At 36.0% G+C, this 24,872-nt stretch overlaps 3 protein-coding genes across 3 annotated transcripts; 1 reads left to right on the forward strand and 2 right to left on the reverse strand.

Annotated features, from left to right (window-relative positions):
- Positions 1-203: 203 nt before the first annotated feature.
- LOC145727527 (uncharacterized) lies at positions 204-16,085 on the reverse strand. Its single transcript, XM_081977128.1, has 11 exons — positions 15,917-16,085; positions 8,530-8,798; positions 8,303-8,470; positions 7,291-7,596; positions 7,057-7,236; positions 4,813-5,040; positions 4,600-4,755; positions 4,362-4,539; positions 4,092-4,307; positions 1,415-1,551; positions 204-1,360 (listed from the first exon to the last, which is right to left on the reverse strand). The coding sequence occupies exons 2-11, from the start codon at positions 8,749-8,751 to the stop codon at positions 1,214-1,216; spliced, it is 1,938 nt and encodes a 645-aa protein (XP_081833254.1). The 5' UTR covers positions 8,752-8,798; positions 15,917-16,085; the 3' UTR covers positions 204-1,213.
- A 291-nt stretch (positions 16,086-16,376) lies between these two features.
- LOC145727811 (histone H2A deubiquitinase MYSM1-like) lies at positions 16,377-19,811 on the forward strand. Its single transcript, XM_081977645.1, has 10 exons — positions 16,377-16,636; positions 17,140-17,563; positions 17,617-18,162; positions 18,216-18,372; positions 18,428-18,579; positions 18,655-18,807; positions 18,860-19,103; positions 19,153-19,366; positions 19,419-19,578; positions 19,633-19,811. The coding sequence occupies exons 1-10, from the start codon at positions 16,569-16,571 to the stop codon at positions 19,738-19,740; spliced, it is 2,226 nt and encodes a 741-aa protein (XP_081833771.1). The 5' UTR covers positions 16,377-16,568; the 3' UTR covers positions 19,741-19,811.
- A 1,510-nt stretch (positions 19,812-21,321) lies between these two features.
- On the reverse strand, positions 21,322-24,484 carry LOC145727820 (cystathionine gamma-lyase-like). Its single transcript, XM_081977658.1, has 8 exons — positions 24,328-24,484; positions 23,044-23,201; positions 22,647-22,804; positions 22,457-22,586; positions 22,143-22,407; positions 21,935-22,087; positions 21,707-21,881; positions 21,322-21,652 (listed from the first exon to the last, which is right to left on the reverse strand). The coding sequence occupies exons 2-8, from the start codon at positions 23,197-23,199 to the stop codon at positions 21,511-21,513; spliced, it is 1,179 nt and encodes a 392-aa protein (XP_081833784.1). The 5' UTR covers positions 23,200-23,201; positions 24,328-24,484; the 3' UTR covers positions 21,322-21,510.
- Positions 24,485-24,872: the final 388 nt, after the last annotated feature.

The raw sequence follows: 24,872 nt of genomic DNA on the forward strand, positions 1-24,872 counted from the left end.
GACAAAATCGCCTGAAAAACCCACTTGGAGTAAGAAAATGATTGTTTTAAGCACATCGCATTTAAACAATCCACCAGTAAAAGTAAAAATTCTTTCTGGCAAAAATTTCAAGATATTTTTCTCATTTTCTAGTAGCTAATGAACCAATTTATGATTCTAAGCAATTAAAAAAGCATTTTGGAAAGGAAAAAAAAATATTGTGCTATCCAAAAAAAAGAGTTTTATTAATAGTAGTATATTATCATCAAAGACAAAAATCCAAAAAAGTTTATATTACACAATGAATCTGCTAATATATACAAAATAGCTATTATAACAAAATCATCAAATTATAAGATACGTAACAAATTCAAGGAAAACATCAAATATCGAAAGTCACACAGGCAACTGCCTAAATACTAGGGAAACCATAGCAAAACGCACGGAGGGGGTAAATTTACAGCCACATTACTATTACGTAGTAAGAACGTTGTGTAAGATACACAGAAAACGTGACTGACAAAATATTCTGCTAATATTTACACCGAACTCCTTAAAAAAAATTAAAAAACAAAAGCTAATAACTCTAAAAAAAAAGTACTACTAAATTATAACAAAACAGTGCTCCGTGGATAACACCCAAATTATTTACACTAAAAATAAACTAAAAGTAACTCACGAAGTGAAATGAAATAAATAAAATCTCTTAAAGAAAGAATTTAAAAAAAAAATACTGCCGTCCCTTTACCAACGCAACCATGTTTGACGTGTTCTTCCAGAAACTTGTTTAACGTTATTTACATTTACAAAATAATGTAAGATACAAGTTAAACCTAATTGATAGATCGTTTTGCAAGCAAACTACGTCATTTTTTTTTTAAAACTGATTCGGTTTAATGTTTAAAAATGTACCCAAACGCGATTCTTTCTTCAAGAAAAATTAAAGCATTATTAGCTAACGAACCAAACTGGTTCCGACACAATATACGGACGCGTCTCCAACGAAAATATCCCTGATAACCCGAATACTCGACATCTAAGCTTAAACGAATTTCGGGACACGCCGTATACTTAATCATATCAGTCAATAATCTAAAACTAGCTCACGAAAAGAATAATATTTTAGACAACCACCGGCCTGAAAAATGGATGATGAGTGAAATTTACGTTCTCAGTCATCGCAAGCCGAAACGAGGTGGGAGAGATACAAAAACAAGTAATTAATTAAACGGGCCTACTGGCTAACCACATCGACGGGGGGTTGATTTTCGAGTTGGGCGGACTGGGCGGCGTCTTCTTGACGCTGATCTTGCTCCTCTTCGTCGCCCGTCCATCGGGCGTAGCCCTCCTCGCACAGTTTTCGATTCACATTTATGTAACCCTGTTGTTGCGTTACGGATTAATTCAAACCACGTTGGTTCTAATTTAAACTTACCCTATTATTGGTAACGATATAGCATAAAACTAAAGGAATATCGTCGGGGGTGTACCCGGCCACTTGGGTATAAATGAGGGAACCTTTGGTTAATTCAGCTATTAAGTTGTAAGCACCTTCTGACCACGAACCATCATCTGGAACAATTTAGTTTGCCATTAATCGTATTCAAAGTAATTAATTAGTTGAAATTGAGATTAAATATTACTTTGACTGTCACAGATCATGCAAACAGTGGCCGCATTCGTTTTCAAGCTCCATGGAGCGAGTAGAGCTTTTTTGACGTCATAATGACGTAATATTTTGACAGGTTTTTCAACGCCCCCTAGCGGCAAAACCGTCCCACTAATCCAACAATTTTTATATGTGAATGATAAGCTCATTTTATTAGCTATCCATTGACATATAAAACTTTCTACAAAGTGTCTTGAGTTATTTGAGGTTAAGTGTAAAAGTGTACCATAAAGCGCTTTCGGCGCCCCCTAGAGGCAAAACGGTGCACCTCATCTAACAGTTTCAAATTAGGTTAGGTTAGGAGGAAAACATTCAGTAAACTATAAAATCCCTTTTTTTGAAACTGTCAGTTTGACGTTAACTGTCAGTCACTGGAAGGCAGAAAATCCAAGATGGCGGCCAAAATTAAAAAAATCGAGTTTATATTCGTTTTCGACTAATTTGGGGTCGGGGAATCCAGTGGAACTGTCAGTTTGACGTTAACTGTCACTGGAAGGCAGAAGTAGACTAAATGATAAGTACTGTATCTGCTTCAAGGGCTTTCTAATGTATTTTAGGCCGCTTCAGTTGTAGGTAAACTCTCTAAGAGATGGCGCTAATACAGCTCGTCATTGCAGACATAGTTGCCAACTTTTGCAGTATTTCCTATAATACGCTTTCATTTGTTATCCCATCTAAATTAAATTTTTTAAATTACGTGACTCCTTTTGATGTGCAAATGGTCACGTGACGATTTTCAATACTCAAATTTATTTTTTTAGTCCACGTGAAAAATTAATAGCTTTGAAAATAGTTGACGTCACAATGACCGTAATTTAACAAAACAATACGTTAACCAACTGTCATATTACGTCATCGTGACGTCAAATTTGTTCGGCACATTTGATGCAGCGTCAAAATGCTACTATCCACAGCCTACTTTACCACGTTAACCAACTGTCATGTTACGTCATCGTGACGTTAAATTTGCCCGGCACATTTGATGCAGCGTCAAAATGATACTATCCACGGCCTACTTTACCATTAACATTCGCGAAACGGCCTCTGTCGTTTATTTGTGATTATTTCAAAAAGACTTCTTTTTACAGTTCATAAAGTCGCATGACGATTTTCAATAATTAAACATTTTTTAAAAAGTCACGTGACTGTAAATGGCGAAATAAAGTTTAAAATGTCACGTGACCGTTTTTCAGTTTGAACCGAGATTTTTTAAATTACGTGGCTGCTTTTGATGTGCAAATGGTCACGTGACGATTTTCAATACTCAAATTTAATTTTTTTAGTCCACGTAACACTCTTTTTTAACTACAAAACGGATCCTAAAGGTCACGTGACTATTTTAAGATTAAAAATGGATTTTATAATGTCACATGACAGTTTTGAATGTCAAAATGTTATTTAAAGGATCACATGCTCCTTGTTCAGTTTAAACTGATATTTTTAAAGACACACATGTGTGTCTCGTTTATAATGCATTTTCAATTAAAAACGTGTTCACATCAAACCGGAATCCTAAGTTTTAGATGTTAAAAATAATTTCAAGAGTCACGTGACTCTTTTTACAGTTCACAAAGTCGCATGACGATTTGAAATAATCAAATTTTATTTTTAAAGGTCACGTGACTCTCATTTAACGCCAGAACGGAACCCTGAAGATCACACGCGACTGTAAATGACAAAACATTATTTGACGGGTCACGTGACTATTTTCAATAATTAAATTTAATTTTAAAGATTACGTGACCGTTTTTTAGTTTTAAACTCTAAATCTAGCGAGTCATTTTAAGGTACAAATGGTCACGTGACTGTTTTAAGATTAACCAAAGAATTCATAATGTATTAAGTATAAAATAACCCCCTCTTGACGAATATTAAAAATAAACTAGTAACAAATAACTAAACTGAAAATACAACTATTAATAATATAAGAAAACACACACAAAATCTGTTATTTTTTGCCTAGAAACAAAACAAAAAATGTGATTTGTCAACCAGACAACGCCGCATTAAAACTGACGTTTTCCAACAGACAAAAGATCGGAATTCAGGAGTACTTCTAATTAGAGCAAAAAGATGAGCCCATAAAACACTTTTTAAAAGATGTAGAACACTTGCAGAGGCTTCTGGCACTTTTTAGAAGGTTTTCAGTAGCACTTAAAGGTCTCTGGCAGATTTAAAATTTTCCTAGAGACCTCTGACAATTTAAAACAAGTCTGGGAAGGTTTAAAACACTTGTAGAAGCCTCTGGCACTTTTTAGAATGTTCTCAATAGCATTGAGAGGTATGAAACTTTCAAAATGGTTCTAAAGACCGCCTTTGACATTTTTGAGTAGCATTTAATGGTCTTTAACATGTTTCGTCAAAGTAAATGCAAAAATTCAAACCACCAAAAGAAAACCTTCTGCATTAAGCAAAATTAACATGGCAACCAAACTAAACTTACCACTTTTAGGTAAAACGTTGGCCAAGAAACATTCGGCTGCTTGGAAAGGCAACATAATAAAGTCTCTTCTGATCTGCCTGAGATTTTCGTTTTCCACATAAGCGTAACCGCCGAAATCCATAAATTTCACGTAGGAAGTGTCGGTAGCCTCGTCCGTGGACAACACCATCACTCTGTACCACGAATCCACGGAATAGGCCACGCAAACTGTGTTTTCTACGTCACAAAGTTTAGTAAATTTCTGTAGGGTGACATCGCGTAACAACTTACGTGGAATTGGCCGCGGCAACATGGGCGATTCGGCCGACATGTAGCAAAGGTTCATGCAATTGGTCAGCATTGACAATGTGGGAAACGATGGGTGAGCGGGTTGTTGCATAAACAAATGGTCGGGGGCCACCATGCAACTGACGATGGTGTCGTTGTTGATGCCCTCGATCAGTTTGAGCTACGAGTAAATTAGCCCGTTCAAGTAAAAAATGTGCATTTCATCCCTTTACGTGCTTACATAAATGTAGTCGGGAATAAGAGGCACCGTGTGCACCGTTGGAGTCAACTGAACCTGTTCCAAAGTCACTTCTGGGTATTTCTTGGGCGGGAATTTCTCTCTGATTAGTTTCAACGCTTTATCGACATCGGCTTGAGTACCCTCCACACTGCACAACTAAAACACCAAACAATATTCAGTCAATACTGTACTTTCTCGCTAGTTCAAGTTTACCTTAAACTTGTTATTGGTGGGATGTTTCCTAATATACACAAAAGTATTTGATCGGTCCTTAATATTTTGAACGAACGAACCGTGTCGGCCGATTAGCTTTCCGACTAGAGTTTGGGGAACGAGAAAATCGTAAATGATTGGCAACACCGGATTGGCGGGCAATTGGGGAGTGCGGGAGGCTGGCGGGGTGGCCAGGTCGCTACCTCCTTTACCACTATCACTTGAACCCTGCAAAAAAAATTATGTTAGAATATATTTCTCACAAAATACAGGGTGAGCCAAATTGAGTCGGTTAAATCGCGAATGTTTTAAGAGTATTTTATGACAAACTCATACCCGATTTCCGAATTGTTGATTATCTTTCTAAGAGTGTTATTTTAAGTAATTTCATTTAATCTTCTAGTAGGAATAGTAGACGGCATTAATTCTGCCGTAGTACGTCATATAATTAAAATAATCACAAATAAACGACAGATGCCGTTTCGCGAATGTTAATGGTAAAGTAGGCCGTGGATAGTATCATTTTGACGCTGCATCAAATGTGCCGGGTAAATTTGACGTCACGATGACGTAATATGACAGTTGGTTAACGTGGTAAAGTAGGCTTTGGATAGTAGCATTTTGACGCTACATCAAGTGTGCCAGGCAAATTTGACGTCACGATGACGTAATATGACAGTTGGTTAACGTATTGTTTTGTTAAATTACGGTCATTGTGACGTCGACTATTTTAGAAGCTATTAATTTTTCAAATAAGTAACCAAATACAAACTTGTCCTAATTTTAAACGGGGAGCACGATAAAATTATAAAAATAGGAATGTGCTCCATATATTTTATTTCAAAAACTTGAATTTTTTTAAATTAATTTTTTGCTCACCCTGTATCATTTTTCTACTACTACCACCGTAGAACCAACCTTGCTAAACACAAATACCAAGAAAAAAACCTGTTTTGCTTAGACTTTACTTGCGGGTTATTTTATCTTGTTCCCGTCTAAAATTGAGAGACAAGAAGTAAATAAATACAAAATTTATGTAAAGTTCGGGTTTTAATGAAAAAAACTAAACATCTGGCAACGAGGCGCGTTAAACGTCAATGACGTGCATCGCATGTATGTAAAAAAGGGATACTTTTTGAAATAATCACAAATAAACGACAGAAGCCGTTTCGCGAATGTTAATGGTAAAGTAGGCCGTGGATAGTATCATTTTGACGCTGCATCAAGTGTGCCGGGCAAATTTGACGTCACGATGACGTAATACGACAGTTGGTTAACGTGGTAAAGTAGGCTGTGGATAGTAGCATTTTGACGCTACATCAAGTGTGCCGGGCAAATTTGACGTCACGATCACGTAATACGACAGTTGGTTAACGTATTGTTTTGTTAAATTACGGTCATTGTGACGTCGACTATTTTAGAACCTATTAATTTTTCAAATAAGTAACCTAATACAAACTTGTCCTAATTTTAAACAGGGAACAAGATAAAATTATAAAAATAGGAGTGTGCTCCATATATTTCTATTTCAAAAACTTGAATTTTTCAAATTTTTTTGCTCACCCTGTATCATTTTTCTACTACTACTGTAGAACCAACCTTGCTAAACACAAATACCAAGAAAAAAAACCGTTTTCTGGTAAGCGAAAATTACAATTGTTTTTGGTATTGCAAATGTCAAATTTCAAATAAAATGCTAAAAAACGAATACAGATATAAAAATGTCTAGAAAAGAAGTTAAACAAAATACAGGGTATTTTATATAAAATAAGCAAGTCATTATGATTTTCTTCATAATGGATTGCGATGGACCACCCTGTATACAAAAGCTATGTATGTTGACTGTGAAACACCTGAAAAACATATGGAACAGTCCAGCTGTTAACAATGGCACGCAATTTATTGGATAAAGATAAAACTAACCAATTTAGCTAGATTACAAGGTTTTGACGTTTGATGTTTTAAAAAAATAAACAATGGCTTACCATAGGTAATTTTACAAAAAAAAAAACGATGCGCTAACAACAACACGGAACGAGATGACGAGCCGACGTGGTATTCATGATCAAACTACCGCCACAAAGCAACGATATTTTTTATCTCACATCAAGTGGGAAAATCGCTATCCAAAAACGCTCTATCTCTACCAATTAATATGCAAGCGATAAGATTGAGGTTTTTACGTAATCCGTTCTTGTCTCACGTCCTTGATCGACGGCGATAAATTCATACATACAAACTCACCTCGCTGTGATTGTCCGACATACTGCTTAAACTGGAACTAGCCAACATGACATCGGACGGGCTATGATTGGCCGAATCCCGTCCCGAATTTTTCCTATGGAGTTTATGGACGCTGTCGCTACGTTGCTTGTTTCCTGTGGAGGATGCCACGGTTGCCTCCTCCTTGTCAATCAAAATCTGCTTATTTAAAAAACAGGGTTAGAACAAATCGGGAGAAAGTGGCCAAACTCTAACCTTTAATTCAGTCATTTTGCCTTCGGGCACTTCAGTCTGGGCCATTTTCTTGTTAGCAGGTTTTTCCAATTTTCTGTTTTTGCCTTTACCCTTCTTAGGAGATTTGCCGGGAATAACTGTATTTTTTTCCGCGCTGTTTGTCACCACGGTGAAAGGTTCTTTTTTTATGGGAGTGTTATCAGTAGACGTCGGTTTTTGGGTTGTTGCGGTGTCTTTTTCCGTCACTGCTGTCAATGAGCTGGACTTTATTGGGGAAGGCGTCTTGGCAATGTTGGGGGAAATGTAGTGGGTTTTCATAGATTTAATCTGAAAATTATTCTCTAACTTCATGATACAGTCTGTCACTGCAATTATATCAATTAACACAGAAATTATAAAAAATAACAAAAAAACACTTTAAAACTAACAAAATCACTTGACGTTTTCTAGTACAGATACTAACGACAATAAGTTGAACATTGAACGTATTGGTGATAAATACAATTTTTTTTAATCAAAACATTTCACGATAAAGCAAGTTGTTTATGTTATTTGGATACGATACTAACAATAAAGACTGGTTGGCTAAGTTTTTTGCTTTCAGCACCACAAAAAATGCCTTTAATGCCATCTGTACAACTTTAACCAAACTGACGGTTGGTTAATATAAGTAATTGTCAGTTGTATACGCAACACGGCAAACCAAAATCATAGGCAGCCTTGACAATGACAGTGACAGTTAGTTGCGGCGGTAATGGTGGATGTCAACTAAATAATATGCGTCTATTTCTTTCTGTTTAATACAAATAAAGAAGGATAGAAGTATACTATGAGCATATTTGGTTGCCTATGATAAAATCGAGCTCATCGATGAACGATTTTGCATTCGTCCATTAAAAAAGGCTGTAAATACATGGTCGACAGAAAAAGATATTAACAGTCTTTTCAACTATCAAATGACGTCACATTCGTTCGGGCTACTTGTGTTTCACATTAAGAAACTTTTTTCAATCATGTTTCAAAGCAAGCTTACCTTCTCAATTTCTAGGTCCAAATCTTCATCTGAAATGACCACGGGACTAGACTTGGACGTCTTCAAATCTCTAGGGTACACTATATCGATTGGAGCGGTTTCAACGCCGCTCAGCGATCTGTTGAATTTCTTAGCCGGAGTAGAGCTCGGAATACTCTGAACGTCCACCTGGCAACATACATTTCAACGTTACATTCATGGCGCTATTGGTACATTCCGGCGCTTACCGATTGATCGGCAGTTTTGAATGATATGTCAACTGGTTCGCTCTTGACTGAATTATTCAATGATTGCACGCACTCTTGGAAGGATTCCTCCTCTAGAGGTTCGCAGCCTCCTGTGTCACTTCGAGCTCCAATTCTCCTCTTTTTGTACCACAAATAGCTGAGAAGAACGGCAACAGAAGGCAAACTCCACGCTAACAAATGACGAATTGGGGACGGGGCCATAGCTTGATCGATCCACGATTACTGGGCCCAAATTCAACAATATAATCCTGAAACAAATTGGAAAAAAAACTAGTTAGCGCTGTAAGTTTGTTCAACCCGACCAATTTGAAGATGCTAATTAATAGATCCTCAATTCCGATTTGCGGGGAAAAAATCTACCAACGCGTATTTTCTCATAAAAACATTTTTGTCAGTCAAGGTTGAATTAGTTTATAATGTTTATATGAATAGAAGCCAAAATATCCCAATTCACCTTCTGCATTTATATTTATTTATCTTTTTTTATAGTTGGATTGCGTTCAACAATTCTATAGTTAGTAGTTAGTCAGCAGGCAGTTAAATGTACGAAAACTATTATACAAAAAAAAATTATATGGTCCCCAAAAAATATAATCTCAAAAAATAAAATGAAATCTTATACCATTTGGTTAAATAACACCAAAGTAGGCGGTGCATGTATGTATTTGACAGTTTGAAGGCTGGAAATTTGACGTCACGATAACGTAATTGAACAGAATAATATTATAATCAACTGTCAAATTACGTCATCGTGACGTCGAAATTGGCCCAGCACGCTTGATGGAGCGTTAAAACGATAGATGCACAGCCTACTTTACCATTAATACTCACAAAAGCCATATTAAACGTGTATGAGAGAAAAAATCATTTATTTGTGATTATTTCAGAAAATGTCAATTTAAGACGGGGGGGCAGGATTTAAATATGAAAATAGGGGAACACCCCTATTTTCATATTTAAACAGTTTTCAAAACAAAAAGATGGAGGACTTTTATCGCCATTTTGTATTAATCGCGTTTGTCAATCAATTGTCAATATTAATAAAGCACTGTAAAATGAAATCTTATACCAAGTAGGCGGTGCATGTATGTATTTGACAGTTTGTCGTCACGATGACGTAATTGAACAGAATAATATTATAATCAACTGTCAAATTACGTCATCGTGACGTCGAAATTGGCCCAGCACGCTTGATGGAGCGTTAAAACGATAGATGCACAGCCTACTTTACCAGTGGTTAATACAGGTCACATGACTTAATATGGCCCTTAAATGCCATTACAGTTTGTGATTGGTCAAAAAAGCAGCGTTCACCTTGCTGCTTTTTTTGACCAATCACAAACAACCCAATGTACATGACATTTGTGCTGGGCTATGTTAACAGGACAAGGAGTGTATAGCTACTTATTTTTGATACTCTCACATCCCTCAGGTGTGATGATCAACATACATTTCACGGATATCTTTTAAAACAAACTAATTACGTCACATAAAATTCCCAACAAGAATCGACAAGACAAAAATACCGTTTTACATTAAAAGGTCAAGTACTACAGTCTCAACGCGAACATAAATTCAGTTACTCCATTCACTTGGACCAACCGGCCAACTGGTTTCACTTGGTCATATGGGTGCTGCTGTGGGTACGGTAAGAGTACCCAAAAATTTGAATTTTTCGCGGGAGTCGGCGAACCCGGATGCAGATCGGCGAACCTGATTGGGTTATTGCAAAATTTCTAACTATTAGAGAATGAAAGCTACAGTTCGTAGGCGTACAAACGTCCCTACGATTTACTCTCCTTAGAAGCGAATTTGTTGAATAGATATGGTAATAGGCATCTGGTATAAAAACTTTGCAGGAGTTCCGGTCAAACAATTTCCAAAAACACACAAAATATAACATTAGAATTAAATTAGCAATAAAGCCTAGTCATTTCCGCCAATTTTGCCACAATGTTATTATATAGAATATGTCAACAGGAATACAGTAACGACCATAATTCATATTACATCCGGAAAACGCAACAAATACTGTAATTCCCCTGAACTCAATGAAAAGCAACAGGTGTGCAGTTTCAATAAACCGCTGACTTGTGTGTCAATAAAAACCCTAAAACCTAAAGCGTATTAGCGCAAAATGTAGGCAATAAGTCACCCAACTAACGGAACCGTCTGTTAATTAAACCACTAATGATGGTATAGAGACAAAAAAAAACTCAAAAAATATAATCTCAAAAAATAAAATGAAATCCTATACCATTTGGTTGAATAACACCAAAGTAGGCGGTGCATGTATGTATTTGACAGTTTGAAGACTGGAAATTTGACGTCACGATGACGTAATTGAACAGAATAATATTATAATCAACTGTCAAATTACGTCATCGTGACGTCGAAATTGGCCCAGCACGCTTGATGGAGCGTTAAAATGATAGATGCACAGCCTACTTTACCATTAATACTCGCAAAAGCCATATAACGACCATAATTCACTACATTCATATTACATCCGGAAAACGCAACAAATACTTGCGTGTCAATAAAAACCCTAAAACCTAAAGCGTATTAGCAAAATGTAGGCAATAAGTCACCCACCTAACGGAATCGTCTGTTAATTAAACCACTAATGATGGTATAATTAGTCGTATCTGCGTCTGCCAAGTACAGAAACACGTTCGCCAACACGGACGGGTTAAAAACCGGTGTGGAATTTTCATCACAATCACTTTTGTATTAAATTCAGAGTAGTTCAAATACGTTTGACATGTGTAAACATACAGAGAATCAAAAACTGGTTCTTCTTTCTCTCTTAAACCATCTTTCAGATTTAATTGAAAATAATGAAGCGTATCTCCCAAACTATTCTAGCTAGACGCAGATAAATCTATAAGTTAGGTAATCGAACCGTATTTCATCAAACCCATTACAGACTTGGCGGTTTCATACATTTTTCTTGTCACACTTAAAGGCGGCATGAAAAATTCTGCCATTATCTCACCGAACGCGCAAAAAAAATGCAGAGTGTTATGATTTTGTAGGGAAATTGTTGCAATCCAGCTAATTAGCGCAAATTTATCGTGTAACGGTATAAAAATAACTTCTAATTAAGTTAACTACATTAATAATCCGGAGAAGCAGCAAAAAGTAAACAAACCTAAATCAGGAAAAAATAATTATTTTACAATCATCTAGATTAGTTGTCATAATGTGTAAAGATTACTAATCAATAAACCAATAAATTGTAGGTTACATCAGGAGCATAAAATGCGGGAAAAAAAAACGAAAGTGTGAGATTGGTTTAATGTCAAGAAGGTGAATTTACATAACGGGCTAATTATTATCTATTGGACTGGGAAAGAAGGTCGTCCAGTTACTAAAATTCCAATGTGAACATGTAAATTGCACTCACTTGAATTTAGTTTGTTAGTATAGGGAATAATATCGATACAAAGCCTTAAAAATGTCCACTTAAGTACTCATCATAAATGAATTAAATTTTATCTTGCCAATAATAATTTAAGTAATTTCAACTACTTTATGGTGGATGAGGTGATTAGTTTTTTTGACTACGTAGCAGTAAAAAGGTGGTTAGAGTCTTTACTCAACGTTAAATGTTATTTTTGACAGTCATCTTAAAACAAATCATTACCTACCATGACAAAGTCCAAAATTAGCGAAAAACCACTCAAACAGCTGTCCAATCACAACGCGATCCTATCGAGCGCGGGCAATTCAATTTGATAGGGCGTCCAGTGAGAAACACAAACAAAATCCGAAAAAGTCTTTGATTTGGCCTAAACTGCGTGTCGAAAAAATAACGCTTCGAAGCTGACTACGTCGACCGGCGAACGGATTTTACCACGTGGACGTGGTGCTGATCGTCGTCGTGGTTCGTGTTCTTGACAACACGAAAAAGACGTGAGTCTGCGCCCTGCCTGGTCGTAGAACATCAAGGCCGTGGTTGATTGGAATTATCGGAATTAACGAAGCGATTGTGGGTTGCCGTGTTGCCATATTGCGCACTACGACCAGCAAAAATGATTGATAACACCGTTGTTTTTATAGGCTGGAGAACATCTTCCTGGACTCTAAGATTAGCTTCAGGTGACTCTCTCAACAAACCATTTTGGTGTGGTAAGATCAGAACCAGGCAAAAGAAGTAAACATATTTGGATACAAATTTAGTTACAATTTATCCAAATTGTTGACTACCAATCGAAATTTTACGTAGCTCCGTGATAAGATAACGCAACAAACATTAACCACTCGTACTGTATACCTCGATGGCAACTTGAACAAAACAAACACTCAACAAGATAATTTCCCAAGACGAACTTGTAGAAAACCACAATCGTTTTCCGGGGGGACGAAACTTGGCAACTTGGCGAAAGTTCTCGAAATCGCAAGCACTTCATTCAAATGCAACTCGTTAATGACGACACGTCATCCACGTTGTTAACCTGTTGCATGTCCAGAAATAGTAGCTAGGGCCAGATCGACATTACAAGGCCGTGCTATTTTATAATCATCATACACAATCTTGGGTCCAGCTATTTATTTACAATGGTTACAGATAATGTTACTGCTTTCACATTTTTTCCAAACTATCTCGCCAATTCGATCTGGTTTCTAGTGATTGGCATAAGTAGGTTATACATTGGAGTGGTGATTTTCAAATCTTCAATAATTTTAAGTTATGTAATTAAACACGTGATCTAACTAACCGGACCTAAAACAAGAAAAGCACCAGACCAAGTAAAAAATGCACTCAATCCGGATTATGATCAATTAACATGGGGCAGGAAATAAGGTTGTAATCGTTACCATCTTCAGCTTGCAGGCCCGGAATATTAAATATTTAAACAATGGCGATATTATGCAATATAAGTGTGATGTAGCTTCTCAGCCTGGTTGACCACAACAACGACGAAGAGTCATCAAACTCGCAGACATTCCATCTTCGAGGATAATTTATACTGGTTTTTACCTTGCACCTGACCGTACTGGGATTATTCAACTTTGTAGGGCTGTAAGATCGAAATACTATACTTTCATTACTAAAATAATCTTGCTTGAATTGTTGCCAAACAAAGACATGAATAACAGAACATGAAATAAACCATGCTGAACATTAGACTATTCAACTATAGTTGATTCACGCTCCAACGAGGAAATGTTTGAAAAACATCAATTTTTTTTGTTGTAGAAACTTTCTATGGAATACCTTATTTTCCCATTATAGAGACCTAAACAAGAGGTTAAACACTCAATAAAAATGTCACATTGTCAGGGTCAAACACATCTCAAATAAAAATAGTAACAAAATGAGATGTTTGGATGAAATCCAACCAGGAAATCTTGATCAAGATCAAAATTTGAGAAACAGTTTCAAGCAAATTTCTAGAACAAACCCCAACCAACCAAACTGTAATTACTACTAAAATCATTATCCTTTCCATATATAGACTGACTTAACTTAATCATCCAAAAATACACACACAGACACTTAAACTAGCTACCAAGATTTTGTTTGGAATTTTTTTTCTTTTCAATGGTTGAATGATTTTCTTGAAAATAATTACTCAAAGCAGCTATAAACAAATACTTAATTATGTTCTTTATGGTCGTCTATTGGTACTTTGGTTTTAAGGTGATTAGACCAGTTACATAAGTCAATAGAAGTTAGTAATCTAATTTTTATGTTTCAACAAGAATTTAAGGTTTGTTTGTTTACTGTATTAATTAACTTGTTTCAGAGATAGTTAATTAACTAAATTCCTAACATTAACTTGGGACCATCTTCCTTTGAAGTTCAGGGCAAGTCGGACAGTCACATAACACTCCTGTTAGCACAATTATCACTTAAATTTCTTCTTGTTTAAGGTTTCTTAAACAGTGCAAACGAGTGTAACATTCAAAACTAAAGCCGGTAAATAGTTACCGGCAAAACAAATGAAAATACAAGCTCACCTATTTAAGTATTCATCCACCATGCATTTGAATTACAAGTTTTCACATTTTTCAGTCCTAATAGTGTAAAACTTGCTAAAAAAACTCAAAAAATTTGCACTAACAAAAAACTGAACTGTCAGGATTGAGTGAGACGCCATACTGTCAACTGTCAGTCGAATGTCATTAACGAACGTCAACCCTTAAATTCAAAATCAATGAATTCACATATCATGTAGTTGGATCATCATCAAATGTTTGTTTCATATTATTTTTTTTTTCATTCTGCAGGTTGTTTTAATGTATCGTTTTTAGGGTCATTTCTAGGAAGTAAATTCTTGAAACAAAAACCTCAAGTGTTTACTTCAATTTAAGTGCAGATTCAAACAGTTTTAACTGATATGAGAGCTGCATAAGCTGAATTATGTGTTATCAAAGATACTTGGCCAATGTGGGACAAAATCATCAATTACATCCAAATAAAAGTATGGTCTTTATAATCATAAATCGTTGTTCCACTTGTCTGATGTATCAAATTAATTAACCTTGGTTTTAATTAAATTTTCAGTGTCAAAATGTAGATACACTTTAAATATTAGAATTGGTTATTCTAATTAATCTTTAATTTCTCAAATAATACCCTGCTCTCAATACACACCTACATCACAGTATTAGGTGCAGACAAACTTTCTCTAATACTACATGTCTTAGAACTAATTAGTGTAATTAAGCAGGATAGTATTAGTCTGACTGATTGGGTCAAGGAAAAATTTTAAAATTTTCTTACAATTTCGCCAAATTATTAGCAATGGTACATTCTTAGTGTTGGAAGTAAAATATAAATATATAAGCTAATTAAATTAGCGCAATTTTAGTAAATGTCCTTGCCAGTTTTAGGATTTTAAGAATTGGTTTTAAAAGTGTAAAAAAAAATATTCAGGAAGTCATTACATTACTGACTATACCTATTATTGGCAGTGATTATTGAGTAGGTAGGTACTAGACAATTTTGAATAATGTGGCAGATTCCATCACAAATACAAATGGGTCAACTAATCTAAAAATAATTTGCTGAACACCAGCAAATTTGGTGATGAAAATAACAAAAGGTTGGACTTTGAAGATGAAAAGAACCAACTCGTGGCACAACTTCCTCACCGTACTTTCACCGAACCCTGGCATGTCAACTTACCATTAATAATTACAAAAATAACAACAAGCTTGAATAAATAAATAAAACCCAGGAAACAATTAAGTATTTACAGAAAAACCTTGTAAGGGTTTTCGAACATTCGAGACTTGTCGAATGGCCGATACGGCAAAATACCGCCACCCCCAAAACTTAAAATGCCGGCCACACTAGTACCAGATTGGTGTAAAATGTCAAAACAAATTACCGATATTGGGCAGTACTTACGGTTTGTTGCCGGCGGCAAATAGCTCACAAACGACCAGGAACCGGTGTCTGGGATATTTTCACACAAAATACGCGATACGGAAGCTTATTTCCGCGAAAAAACTGAAAATTATTCGGAGGCAATTTCCACGTGCTAACCGAAAACTTCAAGTTACAACGTAATGGCGGACGCAACTCGCGTACGTATTCCATAGGTGGCGGAACGCCTGCGTGATTGTATTTTCATTTTCTTTGACAGTTAAAGGAGTATGTTCCGAAATTGAATATTCATTTTTATTAGTTTTGTAATTTTTTATTGATTATAAAAACCAAATCAAAGTCCAACTCTCTTACTCTCCCTTACTTTTCCTTTTACCTTACTATAGCTATCTCCAGCTATCTCTACTACTCTACTTTGTTTAAAAAGTTTTGTTCTTTAACCGATCACTGCCCTAATTCTGTCAACTGTCACTGTAGTACTCGCAAAACTTAACCTTACTTTTTGATCCTGTTTTGGTTCCTATTTTGGTCTTTATTAATTTTCCCATAAATGTGGATTTAATTTTACAACGTTGCCCTGAGTCTTTTTATATCGCTAGCCGAGCCGGACCTTGAATTTTGCACCGGGAAGTGGAAATTTTTGACGGCCCACCTGACGCATGTATCATTCTATATGGCTGACGAAGACGAAATAGATATTTTGGGGGACTTTAATTTGCCCCTCGGGGGCGAGTCTAGTTTGTAAGTGGTTTTGTACGTTATCCTTAAGTTCTTGTTGCTTCATACCACCACAACTGTTGTATTTCGACGTACCGTTCTCAAATGAACTGTATTAATTATGCAAATTTGTACAAAATTCTACTCTTGAAAACAACTACAAATTTTGCTGCTGACAAACTGCAGCACCAGGCCTGATTCAATTCAGGTTCTTCTAAAACATTCTGTTGTCATTATTTTGGCTTGGTTTCCTTTTCAAGCTCTATGAAGCCAGTGGGATGTGACGTCACAATGACCTAACTTGACAAAATCATAATTTGACCAACTGTCAAATTTCGTCATTGTGACGTCACATTTACCATCTCCATCATCCAGTGTCAGAGACTGCATTGTTTTATTTAACTATAACTGTTCTAACTAGGTCCTATAATTTTCACAACACTCCCTTCACATTTAATATTTTCTTGGTCCTGTCCAGTCAAAAAAATGTAAATTTTTTGTTTTTTTCTGAAAATAAATTATTTTAGACTGGAAAAAACACTTTTGGTGTCACAGAATTCAGATTTGCTTAATTGCGACTATACCATTCATCCCCAGTGGTTGCTAGACAAACCCAGTGGCAACCCTGATAATTGGTACAATGAAAACTCGGCACCCACCACTTCGGACTGCTCCGATTCCGACGGTATCGGACAGGTATCCCTGGAAAACTGTATCACTGACGAGAGCGGGTGGACGGATAAAGAGAAAAACTTACTGCAACGCGGTTTGGAGATTTTCGGTAAAAGCAGCGTTCGACTGTCTCAATTTATCGGCTCTAAATCCGCTTCTGAAGTAAAATACTACTTGAAAAACTTTTTTACTGGAAGCCTAAGCGGCTATCGCTGTTCGGATAGTTGTACTGAAGATGTTCCCAATATAGTCAACTCTGATGTGTTACATGATGATCAGGTAAGTTGTTGCTGCATGTTTAGAGGTAATTTAAAATGTAACATCTTGTTAAGATCCCAGCCAGCATTGAAGAAGTAATTACGGTGAAAAAGTTGAGGAGGACAAGCTCTAGTGGGTCTTCTACTGATTCTTATAGTAAAGCTGTGTTGACATCGCCTAAAAAACCTGAAAAGTCACCAAGAAAAAGTAAATCAAAAGGAAAATTTATCAAAAAAAAAGCACGGTTCAAGGCTGAAAAAGATACTAAAATGCCTAAAAGTGAATCAACTGCTGAAATACCGCCAAAACCTGTTATTTCAGTGGGTGAAGAAGTAGTTACAATCAAACGGGAAGAGGAAGGAGAATCAAGTGACGTTAGCATTGACGTGGAAGAAGTTGATGATGGTTTGGCGGTAAAGGAAACTAAACTAGTGCAAACAAAAGAAGTAGAAGCCACCAAGGTGGGACCCAGTGAAGAAATAGTTAAACAACTTGAGTCTATGGAATTACCAACTGCTGAACTTGTCTTAGATCAGAATGGCATTACCGACTTGGAGAAATATGTAAATGCGGATTTTTTCGATGGAAGACCTGCCAAAACTCCAGAACGTTATTTGAAGGTAACCAATTGGTTGTTGTAGATCCCCGAGTGTAAGGTTTTTTTTTATCCCAGATTAGAAACCATATAATCAACAATTGGTTGGCATCAAAACCAAACTACGTATACAAAACGGCGATGAGGAGCGGATTAAAAAATTGCGGGGACGTAACTTGTATCAGTCGAGTGCATTTCTTCTTGGAACAAATCGGAGCTATAAATTTTGGCTGTGGTATTCTGTTGATTAGCTTATCACACTGTAGTATTGTTTATGTATGGTAATTTAGAGCAAACTCAGTACGGCCGTCCTTTGAGCAGAGTTTTACAACTAAGCGTTAATAAGTCTAGAGAAACACCTCAAGATGTACAACCTAAAACAATCACTAACCGAAAATGTACAGAGTTGGGACCCAGGAGAAAGCTTAAAAAGTTTACTAATGTTAGTTGGGCTTTTTTAAGGGTTTTTTTTTTACCAATCGAAAACAACAAACATAATGAAATAGTAATATTATAGGATGGTGAAGGTGGTTGTACAATGGTACACGGTGACCAAGGCGAAATAATTACTACAACGGTGGTAAACGAAGAACCTCCCAAACCACGTGCATACATCAAAAAACCATCAATTAGACTGGTTTATTGTCGACCATTTCCACCAGAACGACCAGTAAAACAAACTTCCAACAAATGTTTCGTTTTCTATTGTGTGCGCTTTGCAGCAAGAGTATTCAGTGAGTTTGACGCTGTCCGCATTAATTTTAATGGATTTCCACTCCCATTCCTACCTAACCGAAGTGATGGGACTGGTGGGAGGTCGCTGGGACTATCAGAAAGGCGCTTTGAAAATTTGCTGTTACGAACCGTGCAAAAATATCGCATCTTCCATCACCCATTGCGATATGTGCCCCATATCGCAAGCCAAAGCCGCCGAAAATATTTACAATAAAGGCTACGAAATATTAGGTGGTGGGTGTTGGGCATAAAGTTAGCAGTGTAACCAGTCAAATTGCAGGTTGGTTTCACTCACATCCTACTTTTGCTCCTGAACCGTCACAACAGGACTTGGACACTCAACTGAACGTCCAGCAATGGATTGGACATGGAAAACCTTGTCTTGGCGTCATACTGTCCCCTTTCAGTTTGAACGGAGCCTTGATTTCCTCCCCTTTCCGGTGTTGGTTGGTGGATAAAAAACCGAATTTTGATGACCAGTGGGTTCCTTTCAGGTTGCTGATTGTTTTAGTAAGTTTTTTTTACTTTAACAAAGAAAAATTCCAGATTGCAAGTCGACGTAATAGAAGACTCATTTAGGTTAGCAGACTTGTTAACTTTCATGAGAGGGATGTTGCTAAGCCAGGGGGATGAGTTTAGTACTCAGAAAAAAATCCCACTCAATCTGCCATACTTTCAGGATCAAACGATAACACATTTGGAAAAGGTATTCCAAATTAACTCACAAACTGATAGGTGTGCTAAAATTTTCGTTTTGCAGTTTATTTTGAGTGTGCGCATGTGTTTGGCCAAAATTGGATCAATTTCAAAGTCCAAGTGCGATGAAATCATTCAAGGAATCGAGAATTTAGTCAAAGACGTCATTTAAGTCTTTTTATTGAGTGTAATGGATTATATTTTTGCATAATTATTTATTAAATAATAGTGATAAATGACAAATTTGTTTCCCTTGATTTGTTCCCTGATTTTATGTGATTTTGAAGTGTTTTTTATGTTATTAGATAGGAAACTTAATGGGGACTCCAAAAATGTGCTTGAAACTGTCATTTTCTCACTCTAAGGGGGTTTTAAAGGCAACTTTGTCCCTGACTGTCCTTTCAAACTGTATTTCTGGCAGTTCAAATTTTGACACCACTTTTCTCACTGACTTTACGTGATTTTGAAGTGTTTTTGATGTCATTAGATAGGAAATTTAATGAGGATTCCAAAAATGAGCTTAAAACAGTCATTTTCTCACTACAAGTGGGGTTTTCATGCAATTTTGTTGCTGAGTGTCATTTCTAACTGGGTTTCTGGCAATTAAAACTTTGATACCATTTTTCATCCTGATTTTATGAGATTTTGAAGTGTTTCTTTATGTCATTAGATATGAAATTTAATAAGGATTCCAAAAATGTGCTTGAAACTGTCATTTTCTCATTATAAGGGGGTTTTAAAGGCGACTTTGCCCCTGACTGTTCTTTCAAACTGTGTTTCTGGCAGTTCAAATTTTGATACCTTTTTCATCCATAATTTTACGGGATTTTGAATTGTTTTTGGTGTCATTCGATAGGAAATTTAATGGGGATTCCAAAAATATGCTTAAAACTATCATTTTCTCAGTCCAAGTGGAGTTTTCAGGTAATTTTGTTGCCGAGTGTCATTTCTAACTGTGATTTTGGCAGTTCAAATTTTGATACCATTTTTCTCTGATTGTACGGGATTTTGAAGTGTTTTGTTTATGTCATTGGATAGGAAATTTAATGAGGATTCCAAAAATGTGCTCGAAACTGTCGTTATCTCACTCTAAGGGGGTTTTAAAGGCGACTTTCTCCCTGACTGCCCTTTCAAACTGTGTTTTTTGCAGTTCGAATTTTTGATACCTTTTTCCTCACTAATTTTACGGCATTTTGAAGTGTTTTTATATTATTAGATAGGAAATTTAATAAGGATTCCAAAAATGTGCTTGAAACTGTCATTTTTTCACTCTAAGTAGGTTTTACAGGCAATTTTGCTGGTGAGTATCATTTCTAACTGTGATTTTGGCAGTTCAAACTTTGATATCATTTTTCTTCCTGATTTTATGAGAAAAATTCCAGATTGCAAGTTGACGTAATAGAAGACTCATTTAGGTTAGCAGACTTGTTAACTTTCATGAGAGGGATGTTGCTAAGTCAGGGTGATCAAACGATAACACATTTGGAAAAGGTATTTCAAATTAACTCACAAAAAAGCGTGCTAAAATTTTCGTTTGCAGTTTATTTTGAGTGTGCGCATGTGTTTGGCCAAAATTGGATCAATTTCAAAGTCCAAGTGCGATGAAATCATTCAAGGAATCGAGAATTTAGTCAAAGACGCGATTTAAGTCTTTTTATTGAGTGTAATGGATTATATTTTTGCATAATTATTTATTAAATAATGACAAATTTGTTTCAATAGGGAGGGACAGAGAAAAATCAAACAATACACCAAAGATCCCTGAATATATTTATCACATACTGGTGGCATAACAATGCAAAACAAAAACCATATAATATTAAATACTGTGTTGAAAACGTCACCTTAATGGAGTGTATTGTATAAAAAAAGTATAAACTCTCATATTCGCTTTGTGTAACAAACTTCCAGATCTCATTTTAAAAATCAGTGTAGAAAACCTTTACAGGGCATTAAAAGCCTGCTCTAAATCCTCAATAAGGTCTTCGACATCCTCGATTCCAACCGACAGTCTGATTAACGTGTCTGTTATCCCTAGGACAGCTCTTTGGTCTTCAGGTACAGAGGCGTGCGTCATTACAGATCTAAAACACGTCATTGCTTTTCATATTTTTTTTTAGGGAGTTTTTAGTACGTACGGCAACTCGATTAGACTCTCGTAGCCTCCCAAACTTTCCGCCAAAGCAAACACTTTCAAGGAAGTCAAAAACTTTTTGGACGTGTCCAGATTCCCTTTGAGGTAGAAGGAAAAAGTGCCACTGTGCCCACTCGTTTGTCGCTTGAACAATTCGTGTTGTGGATGAGATGGAAGACCTGTCAGTTTTTAGTTTACTTTCAAATAATGATTATTGCATTGTGACTGTTACCTGGATGTAGTACTTTTTCAACTTTGGGGTGGTTTTCCAAGTATAAGGCGACGGCTAGGGCGTTTTTCTTGTGCTGTTCCATCCTTAAAGCCAAAGTTTTCAGGCCTCTAGTTACTTGGTAGCAGTCAAACGGACTAGGCACAATGCCCATGGCTAGATTAGAATTAATTATGACACTGTCACGCAATTAGACTAAAATCAAACGTACAGTTTTGGAGAAACTTTAGTTTCTGGTACAAATCCTCGTTTGAGGTCACCAAAGCGCCCATAACAACATCAGTATGGCCGTTCATGTACTTGGTTAGGGAGTAACTGACAATGTCAGCTCCGTGATCTAACGGTCTTAACAAGTAGGAAGTCAGGAAGGTATTATCCACCACAAGGGTCAGATTGTGCTTTTTGCAAATGTTTGAAATTGCTCTGATGTCCACTACTTGCATTGTAGGGTTTGTGGGTGTTTCAACCCACACCAACTACACCAATATGAATGAATGATTTTTTTTGTAAATATTAGGGACTTACTTTGGTATTTTTCTTAATACCATGTTCCAGTTCGTTCAGGTTTGACAGGTGGAGTAGCGTAATTTCGATTCCAAATTTCGTGGCGACTTTATTGAAAAGCCGATTAGTTCCTCCGTATACGTCGCTGCCACTGCAATCAAAGTGTTTTTTTTAAAACCAATATCAGAGTGGGTAAATCGATAAAATGTACCTGATAATGTGATCGCCTGCATTTAAAATCCCTAAAAGGGCGGTGGTGGCTCCTAAACCTGACGAGAACGCCAATCCATACTTGCCATTGTCCAGTTTTGCAATTACTTTTTCCAACACTTCTCTCGTTGGATTACCAGATCTGCTGTATTCGTATTTCTACACAAATAAGTGTCTTAATTTAAATTAATCTCTATATATATAAGCAATTTAGATCAATTTCAGTAAATTGTTTAAACCTTGAAGATTCTATTTAAATAATATGTTTTAAAGATGCAACTTCTGACCTTGTATGCAAAATTCAATTGTGATTTTATGTTAAGTTGATCTATTTTAAGTTGCTACACAATAATAGTCACTTTTATAATGTTTTTTCTCTTTTTTTTACCGTTACTTACTTTAAAATCAGCAGGTCCGAACTGTTTATACGTGGTGGAAGTTACTATGGGAGCGACAATAGCCATCGAATCCCAATTTTCTGGTTCCTGGGCATGGTGAATGGCCGCGGTAGCGAATCCCTTGGGATAGGGCAAAAATCCGTTTTCTTGAGTCATATCTGTAACACCGTGTAAATCACTAGTCGAACTGAACTGAACAGTACTTATAATCCGGCAATGACAATGCGATTTTATTGTTTGCTTTTCTTGATAAGATCAATTTTAACATTGTCTATGCGGTTTGGTTCAAAAGTTTTTGAGGAGTCATCGCACGACTCTAAATTAACATAAACGCACTAATTAATACTAGGATCCATTGATTCAATATAATCTTATAAGTATAGCAAAAATTTCCTGCGAAAATTTACTGTTCCTTTAGTATCAATCACACTCTGAAATTGATTCCACACATGAAGATCGATGTGCTAATAATACTCCTATATCAATGTTTTTAAAGTATTTGCCAGTGATTATCTTTATTATTGACATAGAATTTTTCACACACACCACAATTTTTATCAAGTCTATTAACCACGACTTTTTATAAGGACAATAAAAGTTAATTCATTTTGATTATAAAGTTATATTGGTTTTCATTTTTGTTTGTTAACCGCTCTATAGATGGGCATGCATATCTTATGGGTCAGCAAATTAGGGACATCAAATTTAGTTAATTCTATAGTAATATATTCAGTTATAAGGAAAAATCAACTTTTCCCAACAGCCTTTACAGGGAATTTATTTTACAATTACAATAAACCCCCATAACTACAATTTAATCCACCAACCCTTATTTGCCACAAAAATTTAAGCTGAATAATCTTAAATAAACGAATTTTAGACCTTAAAACAACAAATTCTAATCCCTCAAATATGGCGCTAAAACATCTCTAACTATCAAGGGCTCCATGGTAATGTGTCAATTTTGACAACCGTCTCTCTCTTAAAATCCATGCAACAAAATGAAATAGACATAAGTGCAGTTGCATAAACACAATCAAACGAACAATGATATTAGCATGCATGAGCTTGTATCCTGACAAATGTACCGGGCTTTTACTTTTATTATCTAGAACCCACACAGTAATTCATTTATTTACAAAATTACTAACGAATGCAACAAAAATCACGGCATATCGTAAATCAACAGAGATAAGTGGCAATAATCCTCCCTAGACAGCTGAATATTTGAGGAAACCTAATCTTCTTGACACGTGATTCAGGTTTACGAAAAATTTTACTTACCGTGCAGACTGGACTTGATAAACTCGCAGATGAATGATGAAATTCTACCGCAATCAAGCACGTTGAAAAGCAAAAGGAAACTGAAGTTTCGTGGAAATTGTGATAGCGTAACGAATAGGGGAAAGTTGTCGCTTTTTTTTACCCGCAATCGAAAAATCAAATATAAATTGTTAGCGCAAAAGTGTGATTTAATCCTGTAAAATAAACACAAGGCTGCAGATATTTTGGGCTAGTTTAAAAACCAGTTTACCACACAAAAGTTTTAATTTCAAAAGTATTTTACGATTGTACTATAGCTCTCTATTATTCCAGAGTGGCCTCTGCCAATAAACGTGCAAAATATCAAGGTCGGGCGGTGTTGCCATATAAAACGAGTATTCCCTATTATGTATTCAGTTTCAGCACTCAATTCTTATTTTAATATGTAAATAGATAATTTTAATTTCAATCTGCCTGAAAATTATGCTAGTGTTATTAATTGCGTGATAAATGAAATAAATTTTACAGTTTGGAGAAGTAAATTTGGTCACGTTGCCAGACTGTGA

The sequence above is a fragment of the Ips typographus genome, linkage group LG4, assembly GCF_016097725.1.
Source record: "Ips typographus isolate SLU linkage group LG4, UJ_Ityp_2.0, whole genome shotgun sequence".
In the NCBI taxonomy this organism is placed as follows: Eukaryota; Metazoa; Arthropoda; class Insecta; order Coleoptera; family Curculionidae; genus Ips; species Ips typographus.